Here is a 20,137-nt window from a genome sequence, read left to right on the forward strand (position 1 = left end):
ACTGGCAGACCTTACAAACAGAGCCCTTGCAGACTTGTCTGCCGAGACGCGGTGCCATGCTGTCAGCCCCTGCACTGCTGTGCTTGGGGCCTGGAGACAGGCTCTCTCCAGTTTCAGTATCGAGAAGTAGCCCTGACCTCCGGCCCATTCGGTCCTGTTCCGTCCACGCTGGGCTTTTTCTTCTGATTGGCTGTCTCTCCCCGTGGTGGCCAGTCCACACCAAAGGCGCTGAGCTGAAACTCGCCCCACGCTCCACTGTCTGCTTCACCCCCATTTTTTCTGGATGTTGATGTCTCATTTATTAAATCTAATTTTATTCTGGTGTGGGGCATGTACTTTGCCATCTTCCTGGGGTTGTCAATGCCTGCCCCCCATAAATATAACCACAGGGTGCCTTTCGTCTGCACGGCTGTGCCCTGCTGACCCCACACACGTGTGTGTGAAGGTGTGCGGTGTGGGCTGAGACCGTGGTGAGGTCACAGGGAACACAGGCTTCCCCAGGGGTGGCTGCTCGTATCACAGTTTGTGGGCAGGACATCGAGAAGGAAGAGCCTGTGTCTTCCTGACAATGCCACCGACACGTGAAGAAGTCAAGGACGCTGACAGTCACTCCGCACGATCACATCCTGACAGGCAAGGGCTGGAGTGCTCGGCCCTGCCTCGGTTCAGAGGCCCCCCAGCTGCTGAGAGCCTGTGCTGTCGTGGGAGGGGGCAGCGTGGGGTAGACAGCAGGCTCCCTGGGTGCGGAGACCTGTGCGATTGGCCCGACACCAAGGGGCGTGTGGCAGGGCCTTGAGACAAGCACTCGAGTCCCATCCAACCCCCCAGAAGCCCTGGAGATGACGCGTGAGAGCGTCGGGCCCTGAACTCGGCTCAGGAACAGGAGGCTGATGGTGTGGTCGGGAGGTCGGAGGAGAAGAAGGTCCATGCCCGCCAGGCCCTGCAGTGCGTGTTCCTGGAAAAGTGGGTTTGAGATGAATTGTCAGGAAGGGTAAGACACAAGTGGGCAGAGAACGGATGCTATTTCAGGGAGAAGGAGCACCTTGGGCACCAGGCAGAAGAGCTGCGTGATAAATAAGCCTAAGAGCCTGTTTGGAAGAGCTTCTATTCCAGGAAGAGGTGGATGCGGGTTCTGTGGTTTTGTTTTCATATTAAATCATATTGTCATACTTTTCTAAGGAGGATGGGATTTCCAGTTACAGTCAGCAACTGCAGATCCAAGTGAGAAGCATGCGTGTGACCTTTCTTGAAGGATCCCCCCTTCCCTTTGAATCGTGGTTTTTAGACCCCTGTCTCCAGCTTGTTAGGGACGACCTCCTCCATGAGCTCTCTCCAAGCTCACCCTGAGCGCATTCAAGTCCTCATCAGGCACGTCACTGCAAAGGTTTTTAGGAAACAAGAAAACCGAAGACAGGCGCTTACGGCCCTTCTTCAGGGAGCTCCCTAGAGGCACTCTCATCCGTCCACTGACGCCTTCTTCCTGCAGCCTTGGAACCAGAGGCAGGTCCACTGACCTCTGTCACCTGGGGAGACGCAACAGGCGGTCAGAGGTGGAGCCTGGGAGGTCGGGTCCAGTTGGATCCACATCCCCTGGGAACGGAGGTTGCTCCAACCATTAGGAGTTTGTGTAAGAGAGGGAACAAGCCACTCAAGTCCCACTTCTCTCTGAAGAATGTGAACGAAAATGCCTTCATTCTTCTCCATGGCCAGGTTCCTTTCTATTTCTTCTGCCCAGAAAAAGCAGGGCTGTGGATGAGCTGGAGAATAAACCTGGGTAAATTTGCAGGTAATCATTTGAATGTGGAGAGGTGTGTATATACGAAATCTCTTGATATTTGAAAACTTGAGAAACCATGGCAGACTTGCCTCCTTCCTAGAGAGGTCTGAAAAGCATTTTGCCTGTTTCTTCATTTCTGGGACAAACTCCTACATCTCAGAGATGACGGGCAGGTGAGCCCAGGTCGGTGTCCTTGGTAAGTGCTGGGTGCAGATGCGCCGTGACATAGACCAGGGGATGCCAGGAGGTGGACACACCGCCCTCACACACCTGGATTTGGGGAGCCTGGCGTGGCCACCGTCCAGCAGTCTGTCCTCCCTTCCGAGTCTTAGTCTGCTCGTCAGAGAAAAGGGCTGATGCACACTGCCGCCTCCCAGGTCTTCTGAGGGCGGAGCTCAGCCACCTTCACGGGACATTCCTCTCAGGGACCCTGTAGGCCACCGGGTGGGCGGCAGGTCACTGAATGCTACCCCTTCCTGCCCAGGTTGTAATGGGCATCTCCTGTAGTTAGCTCTCACCAAAAAATGATTGTGATTTAATTTTTTTTTTAATTTAAGGAAAAAAATCAAGAGTCCCCACTGGATAATCAAATCATGGAAGCTTCATGTGCACAACACAGTGTTTCTACTTCTGTCTGCACGGCCTTGATCTCCCACCAAAGTGGGGTTTCCACCAAAGTGGGGTTTCCACCAGTCACCAAACGGGCGACCCCTTTACCCGTCCCCCCCACAACACCTTCCCTTCCCCAGCCTGTTCTCTGTATCTGGGGGTTGGTTTTTATTTATTCATTTATTTTGTTTGGTTGTTTGCTTTCTGGATTTCACATATGAGTGAAACCGTATGCTATTTGACTTCTCTGTCTGGCTTATTTCACTGAGAGTAATGCCCTCCAAAATCATTCATGTTGTAGCTAATGGCAGAGGAGGGCCAGTCCAGTGCCTGGGACCAAGGGGGCGGCACCCAGGGGGCTCCCGCGGGGACCGAGGAGGCTGTGCCTAGCGGGATCCCAGGGGACCGAAGGGGCGGCGCCCAGTGGGCTCCCAGGGGACCAAGGAGGCGGTGCCTGGTGGGCTCCCAGGGGACCGGGGGGGCGGCGCCCAGTGGGCTCCCAGGGGACCAAGGAGGCGGTGCCCGGCGGGCTCCTGCAGGGAGGGTCTATATTTCAGACCGCAGTGCCATCTCCCTGCGGCACAGGCAGTGGTGAGTCTCCACGGAGGATGTGACCCTGCTCTTCTGACAGTGTCCGGGCTCTCGGCGGTGGTGGGGTCACTCAGAGGGGCTTCCTCCTGGGCAGAGCTGAACGTGGTCCCGTGGGGGCTGGAGTTCTGTGAGCGGGGTTCTGGAGCACAGAGCCCTGCAGACCACTGCATCCCCGGGCTGCCTTTCAGGGGCACCTTGGTGCTCGAGGGGCTTCCAGCCCCCATGCCAGCCTTTTGCTTTATAAGCCTCATTCTCTATCTTCATTGGTGTTTTGTGTTAACCTCCCACCCCCACCCTCTGTTTTTGGAGGAGCCTGGTGGGCTGCAGTCCATGGGGTCGCAGAGTCAGACACGACTGAGCGGCTAACACAGGTAAAGGTGTGAATTCATCTGTTTTAAGGCAGCTTTGAAAGCAAGAATCTTCCACATAGAATGTTCACAGGTTCAACAGACAGTTTCTGGTGAGAAATCCCAGGGCTGTCGCTCCAAATTGTTCCACAAGGTATGCGAGAATAAGTCCAGGCGTTTGTTCCGTGAATGCGTATCCTGATGTGAGAGCACTGCTCCGTGGAGTGGACATTTGGCACCGAGCCCTGGGCCCCTGAGGATGCGCGGATCCGAGGACGCAGCCCTCGCTGGGGCGCTGCCTCCCACCAGGACCCTCTGGCAAGTTTGTCCACATGATACGTGACCCAGTGGCCCCGACGCAGCTGCGCAAACCCGAGACTCACTTCTCCTCTCTGCTCACTGAGGGGGAGCGTCAGTGAAGCCCCTGCCGGTCCGGCTCCTGCCCCCCGCCGCCGCGACAGGGACTTCCAGCTCCACCAGCTTCTGCCGACCCAGCCCACTGGCCCCTCTGGGACGGTCCACATGGATGCCTAGGGGGCTTTAGTCCCAAGAGAAATGATGCTCCTTTGAAGGACATCATTACACATTTTCTGATGGAAATACAAGTGTAAGCGCAGACCTCTTTGGACTCTGTTCACTGCCGAGATCCAGCTTCATCACACTCTGTGAAGCCAGGAAACCCCGGGCTGCTGGGGCCATAGTTTCAAACAGCGCCAGTCAAGGAGTCAGACGTGGGCGGAGGATGCTTTTAAGCGCCCTGTGGGAGTGGCGCTCAAGCAGCTTTATCTTGCGGTTACCGTCTATCTTTACTGTTGTCAGGTGCTTGGAGGAAGGCTGAGGCTTCTGGCGAGCAGGGCAACTTGAGGCTTTAGAGGGCTGGGGTGGGCGTGGGGGGGGGCCCTGGGCACAGAGAGTGAAGCAGAGGTCGGACTTAGAGCCGCAGGGCTGGTGAGCAAAGTGGCGAATCTCCGTCGGGGGGACAGTTGCGGTCAGCCTGGCCCGAGCCCCACCCGGGAAGACAGTGCAGGGTCGGGCAGCGAATCATGTGGGGTCTGTAATGTTTCGGTCACTAACCTCAGAACAGCTCTGAAGTCTGGAATGTTGTCAGGCTATTTGTGACTCAAACAAAAGGAAGAATTTGAAATTCAGGCAAAGAGTTAAGTGATACGAGGAAGAGGCAAACTTGTTTTTTAAAGGAGAAGATGACCCTCATGTGCTTTGTTCACGAACGTGTACTCTGAGCTGGACCCGGCTAGACCCGGCGGGCCGGCCGTGGGGTCCAGGGGGCTTGGCATCCTCACCCTGGAGAGGTTGCAGAAGCGGGAGCTTTCAGTGCAGAGTTTTCTTTGTTTATATTCAGCTGTAGTTTCTAGCCTCATTCATCAAATTGTCGACTGAATTCACCATTTTTGGCTCTGAGTGACAGGTCTGGACATAGAGGGAAAAAAAAAAGACAAAACAAAACCCAAGACATGTTGCTTGAGTCACTTCCAAAATGTGACCTTACCTTCTGCTTCTGCAAGACCCAGCCTTTGGTGACTTGCCCACATTCTGCCAAGGACATAACTGCTTCCATTCTGTAGGGAAGAGCCAGAAAAATCATTGAGGCAGCTTTTCTTACTCTGTTTATCTGTGAAGGTTCACGCTGGCCTTTGCATTGAAACTGATTGAAGCTGGGACTTGACTTGGTCCTGAGATGCAGATTTTCGAGCAGATTCCTGGAGGCATCCACTTTCTGCCTCGGCAGAGCAGAGTCTGCAGGCCCATGACTGGCACAGCGGCTGAAGAGAGCACTCAACCGGAGGTGGGGTGGCGTCTACCACTTATCCCTCATGCCTGGTTTAAATTTCCCCCCGAATCACAAGGGTGCAGAGATGGTGCAGGTCCCTGTTCCGTTTGCTGCCTGCTGCAGGGGTGGGGGGCTGGGACTGTGAGCGGGGCGGCCCCGGCCCACTCCCCTCCCAGGCAGCACGCAGCCACACTCTGCCATCTCACGAGCTTTGCTTCCGTGTTGGGGCTCCGAGGAGGTGATCGCCCCGTGCATTCGGTGACTAAAACCCAGGGGGCCCAGAGACTGGCTGGTGGGTCACTGGGCATCCCTGGCCGTGCCCTTCACCTCCTGTTTCCTCGACTCCACTGTGGACCATCACGCCGTTTTGCGGTTACTGTTGTTGCGTGGCGGAGTTCTCTCACACTCTGTGCGTGTCCCTGTCCCTCGCTTTCTCCTTCCCTTCCTCATCGTCCCTCTCCCCTCCCCGTCCCTCTCCCCTCCCCTCCCTCCTTCCCCCTCTCCTCCCCCCTCCCCCTCCTCAGCAGGCTTTGCTGTGATGGGGGGTATGACCTGGCAGAAGGAAGGGAGGGAAGCCAGGGCAGGCGCAGAGCCTCGGACGTGAAGGGCAGGGTTCGGACCTCTGAGCCCAGGCTCCGTCTCTGCTGCAGAGACCCAGGCACTGAGTGGCAGGGAGGCGGCAGAAATCGCCTTTGATTGAATGCTCTGGGGTGGCTATGAAAACACTGGCTCACTCTTAATATTTTAAAAGTGTAGCAAAAGGAGACCTCACTTGAAATCCAATCAAGGTGCTTTAAAGTGTAATTTACAAGCACGTCGTAGAGCAGAGGCTTATTTTTCACGGCGGAGATGAAGGGCGTTTTACGGGTTTGTGGTGTGAGAACACGCAGGCCGTCTACGTGGTTGCTTAGCCCGGCTCTTGCTTCAGTTCCTCATACAGGGTGGACAGGGCTGAGCTGCAGAGCAAGGCGTGGAAGGGAGATGAAACGGAGTCTGGGAAGGAAGCTTTCTGCCCTGGAGGGGAGGCAGGAAGAAAGCACCCGGCCCGTGTCCAGACGCCCAGGCTGGCTCCGGGCCTCGTGGCCTGCAGGTCACTGGGCCCAGCTGGCCTCTCGCTCCTTCCTCTGGCCAGGCCGGGCGGGTGCTGGGCTGTGGGGTGAGGGGCGCTGCGTCCGCTGCTGTCTTCATGCAGAGCTCCTGGGGTAGAGACATCCCTGTACCCCTGGGTCGCCTGGATCAGCCAGGCTTCTGTCTGCTCATGCAGCCGCGATTCCATCCGCCATTCCTCATTCACAGGATGTCACCCTAGATCCCCCGGGCCTGGGGCAGATGCCGCTCTGGGTGGTGCCACGTGCATGCCCTCCAGGCACATGGCTGTCATCCCTGGGGCTGCAGTAAGAACCTTGTCACTGTCACTGCGTTCCCAGACCTAGAACACTTGCCAATCAGCAGCTGTCCTTCCAGGGGCAGCCCTGGCTCAGCCCCCACAGGAAGGTGGCCGTTGTCTCAGGGAATAGTTCAGAACTGCTGTCAGCAACACCTGCCTGCACCGCTGGGTCCCTTGGTGGAGAGCAGGCAGTGAGTAAAGAAATGCGTGTGTCCAAAAGCGGGAAGCAATGCTTCTGTACCCAGCACAGCATCGCCAGTCTCTCCTGAGTCGTGAGTAGACACACGCGATTCCTGGGCACGGTGACCTCGCTTCTCCGAGAGATGCTGGGGCACTGAGCTGAGCCTGGCGGTCAGAGCACCTCCAGAGGGCGGTCAGCACCACGTGGACCCAGCCACGTCTCCTCAGGAGCCTCCTCTCTGGTAAGGACATGCTCTGTCCCCACCGTGGCCACGCGGTCTGTCTCGTCGAGTTGAGTTGGGGGAGGTGCCCACACAGCCTCACGTCATGTCTGGTGCTGGAGCAAGGATGGGAAGAAGGGCCAGTGTTCCAGGCTTCGAGAGAAGACAGTCACTGCTGACTCCTCCTCTGTGGTCTTCAAGATGCTCCACATACCTGTTTCATGGTCACGGATCATTCAACACCTTGTGCTCAGGAGAGACAGGGAGGGGAGGATGAAGCCCGTGGATCGGGAGCCATCACCGGTGACCCTCATCCTGGGAAGGGCGTCTGCAGGTCAGGACACCTCCTCATGGGCACGTGTGTCCTCAAAGGCTCCCGGTTCATAGCTCCCTGGGGACAGTCCCAGCGTGGCAGCCGAGGAAAGCCGGTGCCTCCCGCGAGCGGATTCCTACTTCTGTCATCATCAGCCCTCCTCTCGTCACCACTGCTTTATTTATAAGCTCCTTGAGGGTAAAAGTGCTGCTTTTCACAGGAGGTATGGCTAACGGTTATCGCACAAGTGTTTGAGGATGTGTTGTTGTCCCTGAGGAGTGTAGGGGGCGTGGGGACACACCCCGTCTCTCGAGTACGTATCCCACTGAACGTATCAGCTGGTGCCAACTCCTGGCGCACGTGCTGGGCTCAGCTGACCCACCCAGAGGAGAACTAAACCACAGGCCCGAGTGCGGCGCGCCCGGCCCCAGGAGCCTCAGGCATGAGAGCGCCAGGAGGAGGACTCCCCGAGCCCGACTTCCTCTGACCAAGTTATTCCTCTCCAGGAGAATAACTGCCCGGGGCCCTTAGGCGTGGACTTTAGCCAAGCTCTGCTGTTCACCAGTGCATTATTGAATGTTAAGTAATCAAAGCACAGCCTCAAGCCTAAAATCCTCTTTGTTTAGGATGAAAAAGTGTGTAGAAAATATGAAAATAAATATATAAAATTGTAAATATTAGAAAAGGTAAAAAGCCAGAGCTAAGACACAGGAGTAGTGATTTTGCTTTTAATCTTAAGGTTGGAAATTTTGTGCTTTTGCTTTGGGCCTTTTGTGAGAATGAACTTACTCACTGTGTCCCACATAGGTGTCCTAAAGTGTGAATGTGTGTGTGTGTGTGTGTGTGTGTGTGTATGCGAGCGCTCAGTCGCTCAGTCGTGTCTGACTCTTTGTGACCCCATGGACTGCAGCCCGCCAGGCTCCTCTGTCCATGGGATTCTCCAGACAAGAATACTGGAGTGGGTTGCCAGGCCCTCCTCCAGGGGATCTTCCTGACCCAGGGATCCAACCCAGGTCTCCCGCATTGCAGGCAGATTCTTTACCACTGAGCCACCAGGGAAGCCCAAAAACGTATGAGGAGGCGTCCTGATTATGTCTCTCCTGCAGTGCGGGGGCCTCCTGGTTCCACACTGTCGTCTTCTTTTGTCGTAAATCCTGCTGTTTGTTCATCTTTGGCTGCGCTGGGTCTTCGTTGCTGCCCCCCAGCTTTCTCGCGCTGTGGTGAGCAGGGGCTCCTCTCTGGTTGCGGTGCTGAGTTCTCATTGCGGCGGCGTCTCTGGCTGCAGAGCACAGGCTTGGTTGCTCTGCAGCAGACTGAACCCTCCTGGACCGGGGATGGAGCCCGTGGCCCTCACACTGGCAGGCAGGCTCCTAACCACTCTACCACCAGGGAAGTCCGAACGCCGTCATCTCGACCGTGACACTCAATTCCCAGATGGCGGGGATGTTTATAAAGATGTTTTTTGTACTTTTTATTAGCTGCAGATGCATTTTAAACGTGCTTTAAGAACTTTTCTGATTACTTTTGTTTAATGTTTTTAACGTTTGAACTGCATATAAATTTAAAAATTAAGAAAAAGGCACTTATTAAATTAAGGCAGGTTGTCCTGAAGTGGGACTGTGGGGGTGGGAAGTGAGGTCAGTGAAGTTGCAGGAACTCCAGGTGTGGGGACCCATCGTTTGGACCCTGGGGCCCCAGGTGGGATGCCGGGGCCCCAGGGCCTGAGATGGGTGTGTTGTGCGTGTTTGGGGCACATCAGCGCATGGGAGACAGCACGCCAGCTCCACGTGTGGCTGAGGAGAGCCTGGACTAGGAAGGAGCCTGGTGTTCCGGCCGAGTGGCCGCGGGGCTGTGGCGCGAGGGCGGGTGGAGGTCAGGGCAGACCTCAGAGGCTGTGCTGTCGGAAGGTATGGAGCGGAGAGCCCAGGCCCTCACACTCCGGGCCGTGGACTGTCTCCCTGCCATGTCTCGGGTCTCAGGGGCCCTCCACACGGCGCCGGAGTCTGCAGACCTTCCCTTCTCCCCTGCAGTGCTCTGCTGTGAGTTAAACTGTAAGGTCCTGCCGTTCTATCTCCCACTTCTGTAACTGACCAGCCAAGGGTGGTCTTATTCGATGCCGCACTTTCGCCTGCTCATCTGCAGGAGGAGCCTCCCCCCGGGGAACAAACCCGCCTCCTCTGCACACGCTCTGCACACGGGGATGGAGGTGACGTTCCGGCCCTGGTCAACGTGGTTTGTGCGGGGAGCTCGTCGCAGCTCCCCCTCCCTGCCAGGAACACGCAGGAAAAAAGAGCAGCATGACTCGGCCTCTGCTTGCACTCACTGCACTCACTTCCAGGTAAAGGTGATTGAGAGAGAAATTACGAACCACGCAGCTGCATTTATGCAGTCCAAAATATTGTACATGAAATAAAGAGATTTACTGCAGACTGAAGGCAGGAGGAGAAGGGGACAACAGATAGGATGAGATGGCTGGATGGCATCACCGACTCGATGGCCATGAGTTTGAGTAAACTCTGGGAGTTGGTGGACAGGGAGGCCTGGCGTGCTGCCGTCCATGGGGTCTCAAAGAGTCGGACACAACTGAGCGACTGAACTGAAAATTCACGTAGGTTAGCAATTTGTAGATTGTGTTAGTCTTCAGGCAAGAGTGGGTTTAATCCACTGTTCGGCGTCTCCTTTCTAGAGGAACAGGTGCGGCAATCCCGGTCTCTCACAACCTTGGAGGCAGCAGATGGCGGCTCTCGCTTCTGACCCCCACCCTGCAGGTCAGATGTGCTCATGTCACTCTGGGAAATCGCACAAAACTAGACTTCCCGGAAAATTTGTGTGATAAATTCTTAAAAGTTTGGGAGAAGCCAGACTTCCAAAACTTGAGGAGTTAAAACTGTGAGCAGGGCAGTAGTTGCTTGCAGTGGGATGAACACGTGTGCAGGCACACACAGCTCCCCAGAGGGGCGCACGCAGCTCCTCAGATGCACACACAGCTCCCCAGAGGCGCACACAGCTCCCAGATGCAAACACAGCTCCCCAGAGGGATGCACACAGCTCCCCAGAGGGACCCACAGAGCTCCTCAGAGACGCACACACTCCCCAGAGGGGCCCAAAGGCCAGAGAGAGGGTGCTTACTTCCTCTTCATGTCATTCCTCACCTGTGTTAGTTCCATAGGCATTTGAAATGATAAACCAGCCAGATGAAGCTTTTAAGACCGCTCGGTGCTGGATGCTTTAAAGCCCGACTGATGGCTGTCACTGTCCCCTGACCCTTCACCCCACCTTGTCACCCGGTCAGCAGTGGACCCTCAGCCCTGCTTTCCCTGACCCACAGCCCCCCGTCCTCACCTGCTGGGCAACGCGCAGACCTCATTTGGGCATCGGTGTTGGCTGACACGGGCCAGCGCTGTGTACTGCGTACACCACCACCCACTGAGGACATCGCCACCCCGCCTTCCCTGTCTTGGTGTTGGCTTTCCTTTCGAGGGCCATCCTGAGTGTGCTGGGTCACGGGAGAGAAGCAGATGCCAGTTACCACGTGGAGTGGAGTTTCCCAGCGTGGTCGAGGTCTCAGCCCCGAAAATGTTTCCATCTGTATTTGCAAGAAAAAGGGAAAGGATGAAACAGTCAAGTTGCTGAAGTCAGTAATTTCTACACCAAAAACGTCTACTTTTTAAAAGAAAGATGTCTTATAGGGCAGAAAGCATTCATTTTAAGAGTTAACAAGTCAAATAGTTTTTAAGGCATCAGCTATGAACCAGGTTCCCTGGGGCCACGCGGCGCCTGGAGTCTGGGAGCAGCGGCCAGCAGCTCGCTGCTGAGGAGCTCGCTAGGCCCGGGCACTGAGGCTGGGATGGGGCCGCCCGCTCACGCGGGTCAGGCCGGGATTAGAACCCGAGTGTCTGCACAGGACTCCAACAGGGTGCCAAGTATTTTCCTTGGATTTCACAGATAAGTGAAATCAACTGAGCGTTTCCAAGCCAAGCAGGATGCTGGATTTTGCCTTGAACGTGTAAATAAATGGTTGCAGCCCTTCTGCTTCCAACTTGGAGAAGGGCCGTCTGGTTCCCCCCCCCACACACACACACAAGCGTCTCTTTACCGGGCTGCCAGGTCTCCGTGGAAGGCCCTGGTGCGCGGCCGTCCCTGCCCTGAGCCCCCCTACCCGAGCCCTCCGGGCCTGCTCCACGTCCTGCGTGTGGATGCAAATACACAGGGACTCTGAGTCCCGTCGCAGAGCCCGCCGGCCGCGGTTACCCCAGCATGAGGTTTACGGGCGCTGGGGGCCGTGCCAGGCCCTGCGGGCAGAAGGAGGGGAGGTGAGCTGCCATGGGGGAGGCCGGGCCCCCTCGGGTGGGCACCCACTGTCTCCACGTGAGCGACCCACTGAGCTGGGCCTGGGGCTCGGGAGGCTGCTGGCCATGGCCCGTGGTCTGCAGGCAGGACGCGGAGCTCTGCAGTGGTTGCTGCGGCCCGCGGCCCGAGGGGGCGAGCGTGAGGGAGGCTGCTCTGGGCTTCCTGGGAAACCTGACGGCCAGGGGCCGGGCTCCCTTTGTCCCCCAGCTCTGAGGCTCCTCGGGAGGCCCCGTCCATTGCACAGTACGGCTGGCACTTCTCATATAACCAGAAACCACTTCTCAATCGTGCGTGCTCTGATTTTTTCTTTCGGATTTCTTCTCATTTTTACAAACATCATGGAGGATGAGCAGGCCTGGGACCCCTGTGTTTCCAGGAGGAGGTGTCCTCTCAGGAGAGCTGGGGAAAGCCGGGGGGTGAGGTGCAGGCAGGAGGTGAAGGCGGCCCTTGCCCCCTCTCCATCCTCGGTCTATCAGCCTTCGACGCCGCCTGACCCTGACATATTGTCGTTGTCGTCCAGTTGCTAAGTAGCGTCCGACTCTGCAATCCCATGGACTGCAGCGCGCCAGGCTTCCCTGTCCCTCACCATCTCCCGGAGTTCGCTCAAACTCACGTCCATTGAGTCGATGATGGCATCTAGCCATCTCACCCTCTGTGTGGGGATTATTTTCCCAGGATGCTGGCCACAGTGGGTGCTGCCCGGCCCTATTTGTTCGCACACATATTCAGAGGTGGTGCCCCCATTTCTGTTTGATGAGGGGTTGTCCTGGAACCAGCAGCTGCAGGACCCAGAGTGTGAGGCCCCGGGTCTGTCTCCCCGTCACGCCAGGTGAGGACATGGACCCGTGCGCCGGGGTCTGCTGGATCTGAGGGCTGCTCCAGGCCTCCATCCAGGTCTAAACACGGGCTTGTGGAGGAAGCTCAGCTCTGTCGTCGACATGCCCATCACAGGTTGACGTCGCGTGTGTGATTCTCAGTTGATCAGATTAAAGCTCGTGTCCTCGTCCACACAGCGTGGGCGGGAATCGTCTCGGGAGCAGTAGCTCCCTCTCTTGGCGCCTAAACCATCTTGTCCTTTTCTTTACTCCGGTGAAGTTTGGTGTGTTTGCAAATACACATGAAAGGTATTCTTTGGTTGGACTGAAGTGACCTCTCAGCTGCAAAATATAATCCTGAGCAGAAAGATACCTGCACTTCAAAGTCTGTAATTTACACCATGGTTAAAAAAATAATGCTATAGCAGCATTGACCTAATATTTCTTGGTTTAGAAGTAGATTAAACTTTCAGTGTGAACTGCTCTGTGCGTTAAAGCCTTCTCAATCTTTTAGATGTGATTAGTCTTGTGTTTCATGATGAATATATCTCATTTTCCGATTAAAAACCTTTACCTCATTTGGGGGATATGATTAAATTGGCAGCAAATGTAACCGGGGTTGATCCCCACTGAAGTCATACCACACGAAAGGCCGGCATCATTCGTCCTTAGAGCTGTCCGGCCCCCAACAGTGTCCTCAATTTGGCCTTCCCGACACTGGCCCACATCCCTCTCTGGTGTCTGCAGGCCAGCGGGGTGTGGGAATTCCCGGGGAGGCTGGGGCTGGGGTGGGCCGTGCACACCCTCTGGGACACCCCTGCCTTCCCCAGCGGTGCAGCCAGCCTGGAGCTCAGGCCTGCTTGCTGTCCTCTGTCCTCTCGGAAGTCAGCAGGCTGCTCTGGGGGAGCTCAGCGCTATGCCGAGGGCGCTGCCCGTCCTGGAGCGGGCGATGTCCCCACATTAGATGACCGTCCCAGGCATGCTGTGCCAAGGGCACTGTCTGTCCTGGAGCGGGTAAAGTCCAGCCGCCAGTCGGCTGCTTCCTCCCCAGGGAATGCTTAATGTGATATTTTATTTTTTCCTTGGAAAGTAACGTTCTCCCTGGGGGTTTCCCCTATAGATCACAATCTACTTTGCTAATTGTATTCATAGGGGACAACACAGCTCTTTTTTCACCCTCCCCTGACCCTTAGGGATTCGCATCTGTTTTCTGATATGTGTATTTAACGAAGTGGAAACCAGCGTAAATGGATTCCTGCTACAGGCAATTAACATGTGCTTGAATAATAATAACAAAAACTCAAGTGTCAAAAGGAGGTTTGTGAAACCCCAGCTCTCCGACTGTGTAAACACGCGGGTCTTGAGTGACTTGGCTGCTGCACACAGCATGCCATCCGATCCGTGTGGAGGTTTCCTCCTGCTTCTCGGAGTCCAGGAGAGACGTGCCCAGCTTCGTCTTCCTCCCAAAATGCTGAGGGTGCAGGGGGCTTAGGGACAGTTCAGTGACGTCTTGTAGGTGAAGAGTGTTGTGGAATGTCAAGCTTCAGGTGAACTCCACGGCAGAGTTACCCGAAGGCCGCGAGCCTCAGGTTCATCTGACCAGACACCAGCGTGTCCTCCCTCCGCTGTGTGGGCCTGGGGTGGTCCCCAGCCTCGGGGCTTCCTGCGTAACAGGGCGGTGATGCCACCCGCCCGGGGCTGCCGCTTTGGGGACCAGTGAGATGGTAATGCCCAGGAATCTGTTAGTGTCACAAATTATTCAAGAAATCTTAGAGACTGTAGTTTTCAGAAGCTGAGGTTTAAAACCAACATGTGTGGGCTGCGGCGTACTCGCAGGTGTTCAGATGAAGTCACTGATGCACACGGCATCAGTGTGCGTCACCACTGCGTCAGTGACACCCCGATTTCTGAACCCTAAACCAGCCTTCTCTCCGTTACAGGGAAACCCGCTGTGCTCCGTGAGTTCTGGGAAACAAACGGTGTCTGTGCTTGTTTTTTTTCCAGGTTGTCCTGGTGCCAAAAAGCGCGAGTTTCTGACGAGCGTGCTGGACGCGCTGTCCACGGACATGGTCCACGCGGTCTCCGATCCCTCCTCCCCCGGCAGGTGTGCTGCCCTTGACCTCAGAGCGGGGGGGCTAGGACGGAGCCTGGAGGGCAGAGTCCAGCCACTGCAGTCTCGGGCATCGGCTTGGTGGGCACAGCAGGGCCCGGAGAGGAGCAGACGCCTCCCCAAGCGTGAGGTCCTCGCTCGTGTGTGGAGGAGGTCTGCTTAGCAGGTTTTCCTGTAATGCAATCAGATCCTCCCGTGAGGATGTTGCCGGCGTGGGACCAGGCCGAGACCCTGGGGTTTCCCCAGGCTCCATCAGGCGGGGGGCACGGACGCTGGGCAGGGGAGAGTGGGGCGTGGGAGAACCCGGCCCAGAGGGCTCCCTGCTTCAGAATGAATGGCGTTTCAGAGCTAGTGACTGGATTTTATAAATACTTTCAATTAAATTGTTTGATTTAAAATTCTCAAAATAGGATTTCCTTAGTAAAATATATATGACATAACATTCGCCCTCTCAGCCCTTTCCAGGGCTGTGATTCAGGGGTGTTAATTGTATTATCACTGTTCAGAGTCTGACTTCTGAACCTCAGGGGGCTTGCCCTGAGTGCCCGGCGGACACGCTTGGTTCTGGGGCTGAGGCTTTGAGCTCCGCTTCCTGAGATGCTGTCGAGTCCCCGAAGCTGACCTGTGTCTGTGGGTGACTGTCCGCCCACAGGAGGGTTATGTCCAGTGTTTAATGGACACGGTGTCTCAAGCATTGGCTCTCCCCTGTTAATTAGCGATCATCAGTCTCTTTATCTTAAAGCACACTTTCTGATTGGGAATCTCACTGTCTGTATTTTCTTAGAGCACTGGCCTTCCTCCCCTCCTCCCCAAACCTTGATTATTCCATCTCTTCTAGCTGATCTAAGATTTTGGTCCCCTTGGCTCAAAGTCCTCCTCTCTCTGTCTCTCTCTGTCTCTGCTTAAGAGTCAGAATGGAGAATAATAAAGGGAAGGGCTATGAATCTGATATAAAGTTAAACTGTACGGAACCACCCAAAGTTCAAATTGACATCTTATATTTTCAGAAAGATTGCTCTTCTCTGTAAGACTACAGTTGAAAGCAGTAAATGAATTTCCATCCTAGAAGGTCCTCTGAGAGTTTGAGAAACAGTCAATAGTCTCAGAAAGCCCTAATACCTGGGAATGTCTGGTATCTGACTCCCTCTTGACACTCATGGGAACACAGAGATTGACAGCCGGCCAAGGAAGCAAGGACCAGGGTTAGCAGCTGCCGGCATCTTCCGCTTAGTGAGAAACCCTGTCGTAACATCGGGGTTTCCAAGATCAGCCTTAAACGCAGAACTTCTGGAAGAGTTTTTAATTTAAATCTTAAAATACCAAACTTTCTTTTTCAATCCAGGGTAAGATGTCTGGTTACCACTTTAGGACACATGTGAATTTTCACCTTTTAGTTTACCTGTGACATCAATAGCCTGCCCGGGAACACAGAGGAGTAGAAAGCCTCACGGTGCAGGCAGTGGAGATGGGCGTCCTGTGACCGGCGTGGTGGTCCACGGGCTTGGTCCTGAGACCTGCCAACGTCTGCTATGCGACCGGCCGGTCCAAACTCACTGTGCCGTGTGCAAGTTTGAAACCAGCCTGAAAATGTTTGCCCGATCTCTTTTTCTAAGTTTCTTTTTAAAATCATTATTATATTGAAGGGTAAAGCCAGGCAGCCTTATGCCTCAGGAAAGAGAGGGTGACAAGCAGGTCCTTCCATCGGGGAAAGTCAGAGCCGGGCGGGGGTGCCTTTCTGGACAGACCAGGACCAGGGCGGGCGTCCTGACCACCCACGTGTCTTCCAGGCTCTCGGAACCTGACCCCAGCCACACGCTGGAGGAGCGAGTGGTCCACTGGTATTTCAAACTGCTGGATAAAAACAACAGCGGGGACATCGGCAAAAAGGAAATCAAGCCCTTCAAGAGATTTCTTCGGAAGAAGTCCAAACCCAAGAAATGCGTGAAGAAGTTTGTGGAGTACTGCGATGTGAATAACGACAAGTCCATCTCCCTGCAAGAGCTGATGGGCTGCCTGGGCGCGACCAGAGAGGAGGTCAAGGCGGACACGAGGAAGCGCCACAGTAAGCCTTTCTCCCCACTTGCAGCCACTCCCGCCCACTGTCCACGCCTCGGCTAGAGTTAAGACAGAGGGACGGTCCCAACAGTCAGAGGGTGGGGGCAAGTGTGATGTGCGGTCTTACTGTAGGTCCGCTGCCCGTGGAAACGCTGGCAGACGGTCGGCGAGTGGTCAGAGGGGAGCCGGCTTGGAAAGGGGAGAGCTCGGAGGTGTCTGGAGATGCATCTTAACTCTTCTGTCCTCGGGAGGGGAGGGGAGCCTGCCTCCCCAAGTGACCGCCTTCTGATGCTGAAGAGCAAAGTGGGGACCCCTGGGAGCCATTTGGGGACCCCATGCATGGCCCCCGACCAAACCTTTAGCCTGATTATTAGCAGCTCAATAATTCCTGTTTCCAAACAGTCATCTCCACGGTTGAAACAGAGTTTCAGCTGTGCTGCCAGTTGGGCAAGTCTCTCCCCGGAACCCGAGCGCTGTTCCATGGCGCTGGGCCACCAGCCAACACCTTGGTCTCTGGTGCCGGGTGGGGTCCACAGGGCCTCTCCCGCCGCTGCTGTCTTACGATCCCATCTTCCTGTTGCCAAACTTGCAGCACATTTGAAACGCGAAGCAAGTCTGAGGGCAGAGTCTGGAGCATCAGCAGATGGTGGTCTGCTCGCTGCCCTGTATTTGTAGCTCAACTGGGACGGGAAAGCCCTGGACCCTGTGGTGGTGGTTTAGTTGCTAAGTAGGGTTCGACTCTTGCGACCCCGTGGACTGTAGCCCGCCAGGCTCCTCTGTCCATGGGATTCTCCAGGCAAGAATACTGCAGTGGGTCGCCATGCCCTCCTCCGGGGGATCTTCCTGACCCAGGCATCAAACCCAGGTCTTCTGCCTTGCAGGCAGATTCTTTACTGACTCAGCTATGAGGAAAGACGGCCCCTGACCTCCCCCAAATAAACTAATGTGGTAAAAATGCCAATTTGTTAAAAAATGAGCGTTGGCAATTTGGATAAAAAGTTAGCTGATTTTGCAGCTCTTTTCTGTTTCTTTTTTTGCTGAATTTCTCTTAGTTTTTTCCTACTGTTAGTTTTTTTCAATTTTATTATTGTTTGTTTTTTCCTATCTTTGTCATTTGAAATAGGGAAAAGTCAAAGAAACATAAATATTCAGGAGGGATTATTTCTAAAAACCCAAGTTGTTACCAGTTTCTCTCTCTTTTTTTGCTCTCTACTTAACAATGCATTTTTTTATTCTAAAAAATATGAGAAATCAAATAAAGAACATAAATAACATGTGATCTTTTATTTTGGGACAAAAATCAGACCAGATCTATAGCTTTACAACCACTATTTCTGTTCATATATACATACAGTCCGTGAGGTCATGACTTAGCCACTGAACCACAACAAACACATACATATTTACGCACTATGATTTTCACTACAAAATGGGATCATAATATATATACTTAATCACATTTATTTTTACTTTAAGCAATTAAACAAGATTTTTGCATTTAAATTTTTGCAACTAAGACATTATTGGGAGCATGATCTCAATTTTTGCTATTACAAAAAATTAAAAAACGAGAAAATATCCTGAAAAATATTGAGAAAAGATATAACATAGAAAAAATATTTTCCAAGGGTTCAGGAAAAAACTCACAAAAGATGACATTATGTCTTCATGGTCCTCTAAAATGACAATTGTACAGAAAATCAGCAATTAGGAAATGCTCATTTTTGACCAAATTACGTTTTTCACCCAAGTTGCCAAGCTGGCTACATTCTCTCAGGCATATTGCCTTACAGCCACATCACCACGCACAGGGTCGCCTGTAAGTGATCGGTATATCTGATGCCAGGACATCACCCTCCCCCCCACCCCCAGCCCATCCATCGCTAAGCTTCGCATTGGGAGCTGGGAGGTACACGGTCCTTTTCTCACTGAAAATTATTTTCACTTATGGGAACAGCTTCATATTTATTTTAATGACGTGTTCTGTTTCATTCAAATTAACTAGCAGTATATTTTTTTGCCCTTTATGTATTTTAAAAAAGTCCTTCATGGAATTTTTCCCTACTGTCTTGAGTGGAATATTTCACCCAGGGTCATTAATGAAATTTATATTCTTTTCATCTATAGAGCAAGGTTCTAGACATGTAGAAATGTCACCTTTTCTTGCTGTACCTTAACTTTAATCTGTGGCTACCTCCAATGATCGGTAGACTATTTACCATAAAAGAAACCAAGAAAAATCTGGCAATTGTTCAGCCCAGTTGGTTGGAATAGATTCAAAGTATCAATTTAATATTCTCTAAATTTGGACCAACAGCCCAACACCTGCTTTCTCTGTAGAGTCGTCATCACAGGCCAAACAGAATGGAGAGTGGCAACAGCCGTGACCAGATCCTTCAATCATCCAAGCCTACGAGTGAAAGATACAGTCCGCTTAGCTACGACTTACTCAGTGCTTTTGCAATTTGCTCAGTGCATCTGTGTTTCAACCATCATGCTCTGTTTCTGTTTGCTTCAATACAACAAGGGAAGAGATTTGAGCCTGGAATAATTTTGCTCTTTAGTTTATTAATTGAATGAATGGACACTGACAATTAATCAAGGTGTTTGGGGTTAGGGGTGCTGCCCTCCACCTACTGACTCATTCCAAAGATATTTACCCTCTGCTCCCTGCTCGAAGCCTTGGCAAAATCACAGTAAATGAGACAGGCAAAAATCATGTACCTCTAAAGCTTACATTTTAGGGTGGAAAGAAAAGTGAAATAAATAGGAACAATCCACTGTAATGGGTGCTGCTTGCTAAGGAGGTGATGGGGGAGACTGTAATTCCAGGCGGAGGTTTCAGGCAGGAAAGTGTCTCCACAGGTGGGGTCCCGGTCCCTGTCCTGAGACAGGCTCAAGCCAAGAGGTGGAGCCAAGCGGGATTTGGAAATAGTTATTTTGAGCCAAGCCAGTTAAATGATTCTCGTGACTTAAATATAAGACCCAAAGCTTTCCAAGCATCGGCATTCTGTGCTGGACTCCCCGCTGCCGGGATCGCCTCTCCCTGGTGGAGCTTGAGAAACGGAAGAAGGCACTCTCCACGGCGAGTGGGCACGCCTGTGGGATTTGGGGCAAAATGGAACAGTCTTCTGAAGTTGGACTAGAGTGTCTGTATTGGTGGAAAGTGTTTATACACTGGCTTGTGTGGTCCGTTATTTATGCCCCATGCTGAGCATGCGTGGAAAGCCTGTTTTCTCAAAGTTTGCTCGTGGATGACTCTTTCCTATAGTGATGTGGCTCTCTTCCTGGGAGAGTCTACTTAACCTCTTACTAATGAAGTACATTTGGTTTCTAATCTCTCTCTCTCTCTCTTTTTTCCCCGCTAGCCCCTAGAGGTAATGCTGAAAGCACTTCTAATAGACAGGTGAGTATGTTTACACTGTAGTTAAACTTGCTGCTTTAGTTGAGGTAATAACAACGAAGTTCTGCTCATTTAGAAAGTGAAGCACCTTCCAAGAAAGAAACAAATGCAGACCTTCATTTTTCACCGAGTGCCGCCTCCGAAGGGACTGTCAGCGTCCCGCTCTGTGCTCAAAAACATGCGCTGCCTC

At 53.4% G+C, this 20,137-nt stretch overlaps 1 protein-coding gene across 2 annotated transcripts in view; it reads left to right on the forward strand.

Annotated features, from left to right (window-relative positions):
* Positions 1 to 20,137, forward strand: part of SMOC2 (SPARC related modular calcium binding 2) — a 157,695-nt gene that overhangs the window by 133,671 nt on the left and 3,887 nt on the right. For both annotated transcript variants that reach the window (XM_070796551.1, XM_070796552.1), the window contains exons 10-12: positions 14,384 to 14,483; positions 16,277 to 16,551; positions 19,913 to 19,950. In XM_070796551.1, the coding sequence (XP_070652652.1) occupies positions 14,384 to 14,483; positions 16,277 to 16,551; positions 19,913 to 19,950 (413 nt within the window). The remainder of the gene's footprint in view (positions 1 to 14,383; positions 14,484 to 16,276; positions 16,552 to 19,912; positions 19,951 to 20,137) is intronic.

This window comes from Bos indicus, chromosome 9 (genome assembly GCF_029378745.1).
Source record: "Bos indicus isolate NIAB-ARS_2022 breed Sahiwal x Tharparkar chromosome 9, NIAB-ARS_B.indTharparkar_mat_pri_1.0, whole genome shotgun sequence".
Classification (NCBI taxonomy): domain Eukaryota; kingdom Metazoa; phylum Chordata; class Mammalia; order Artiodactyla; family Bovidae; genus Bos; species Bos indicus.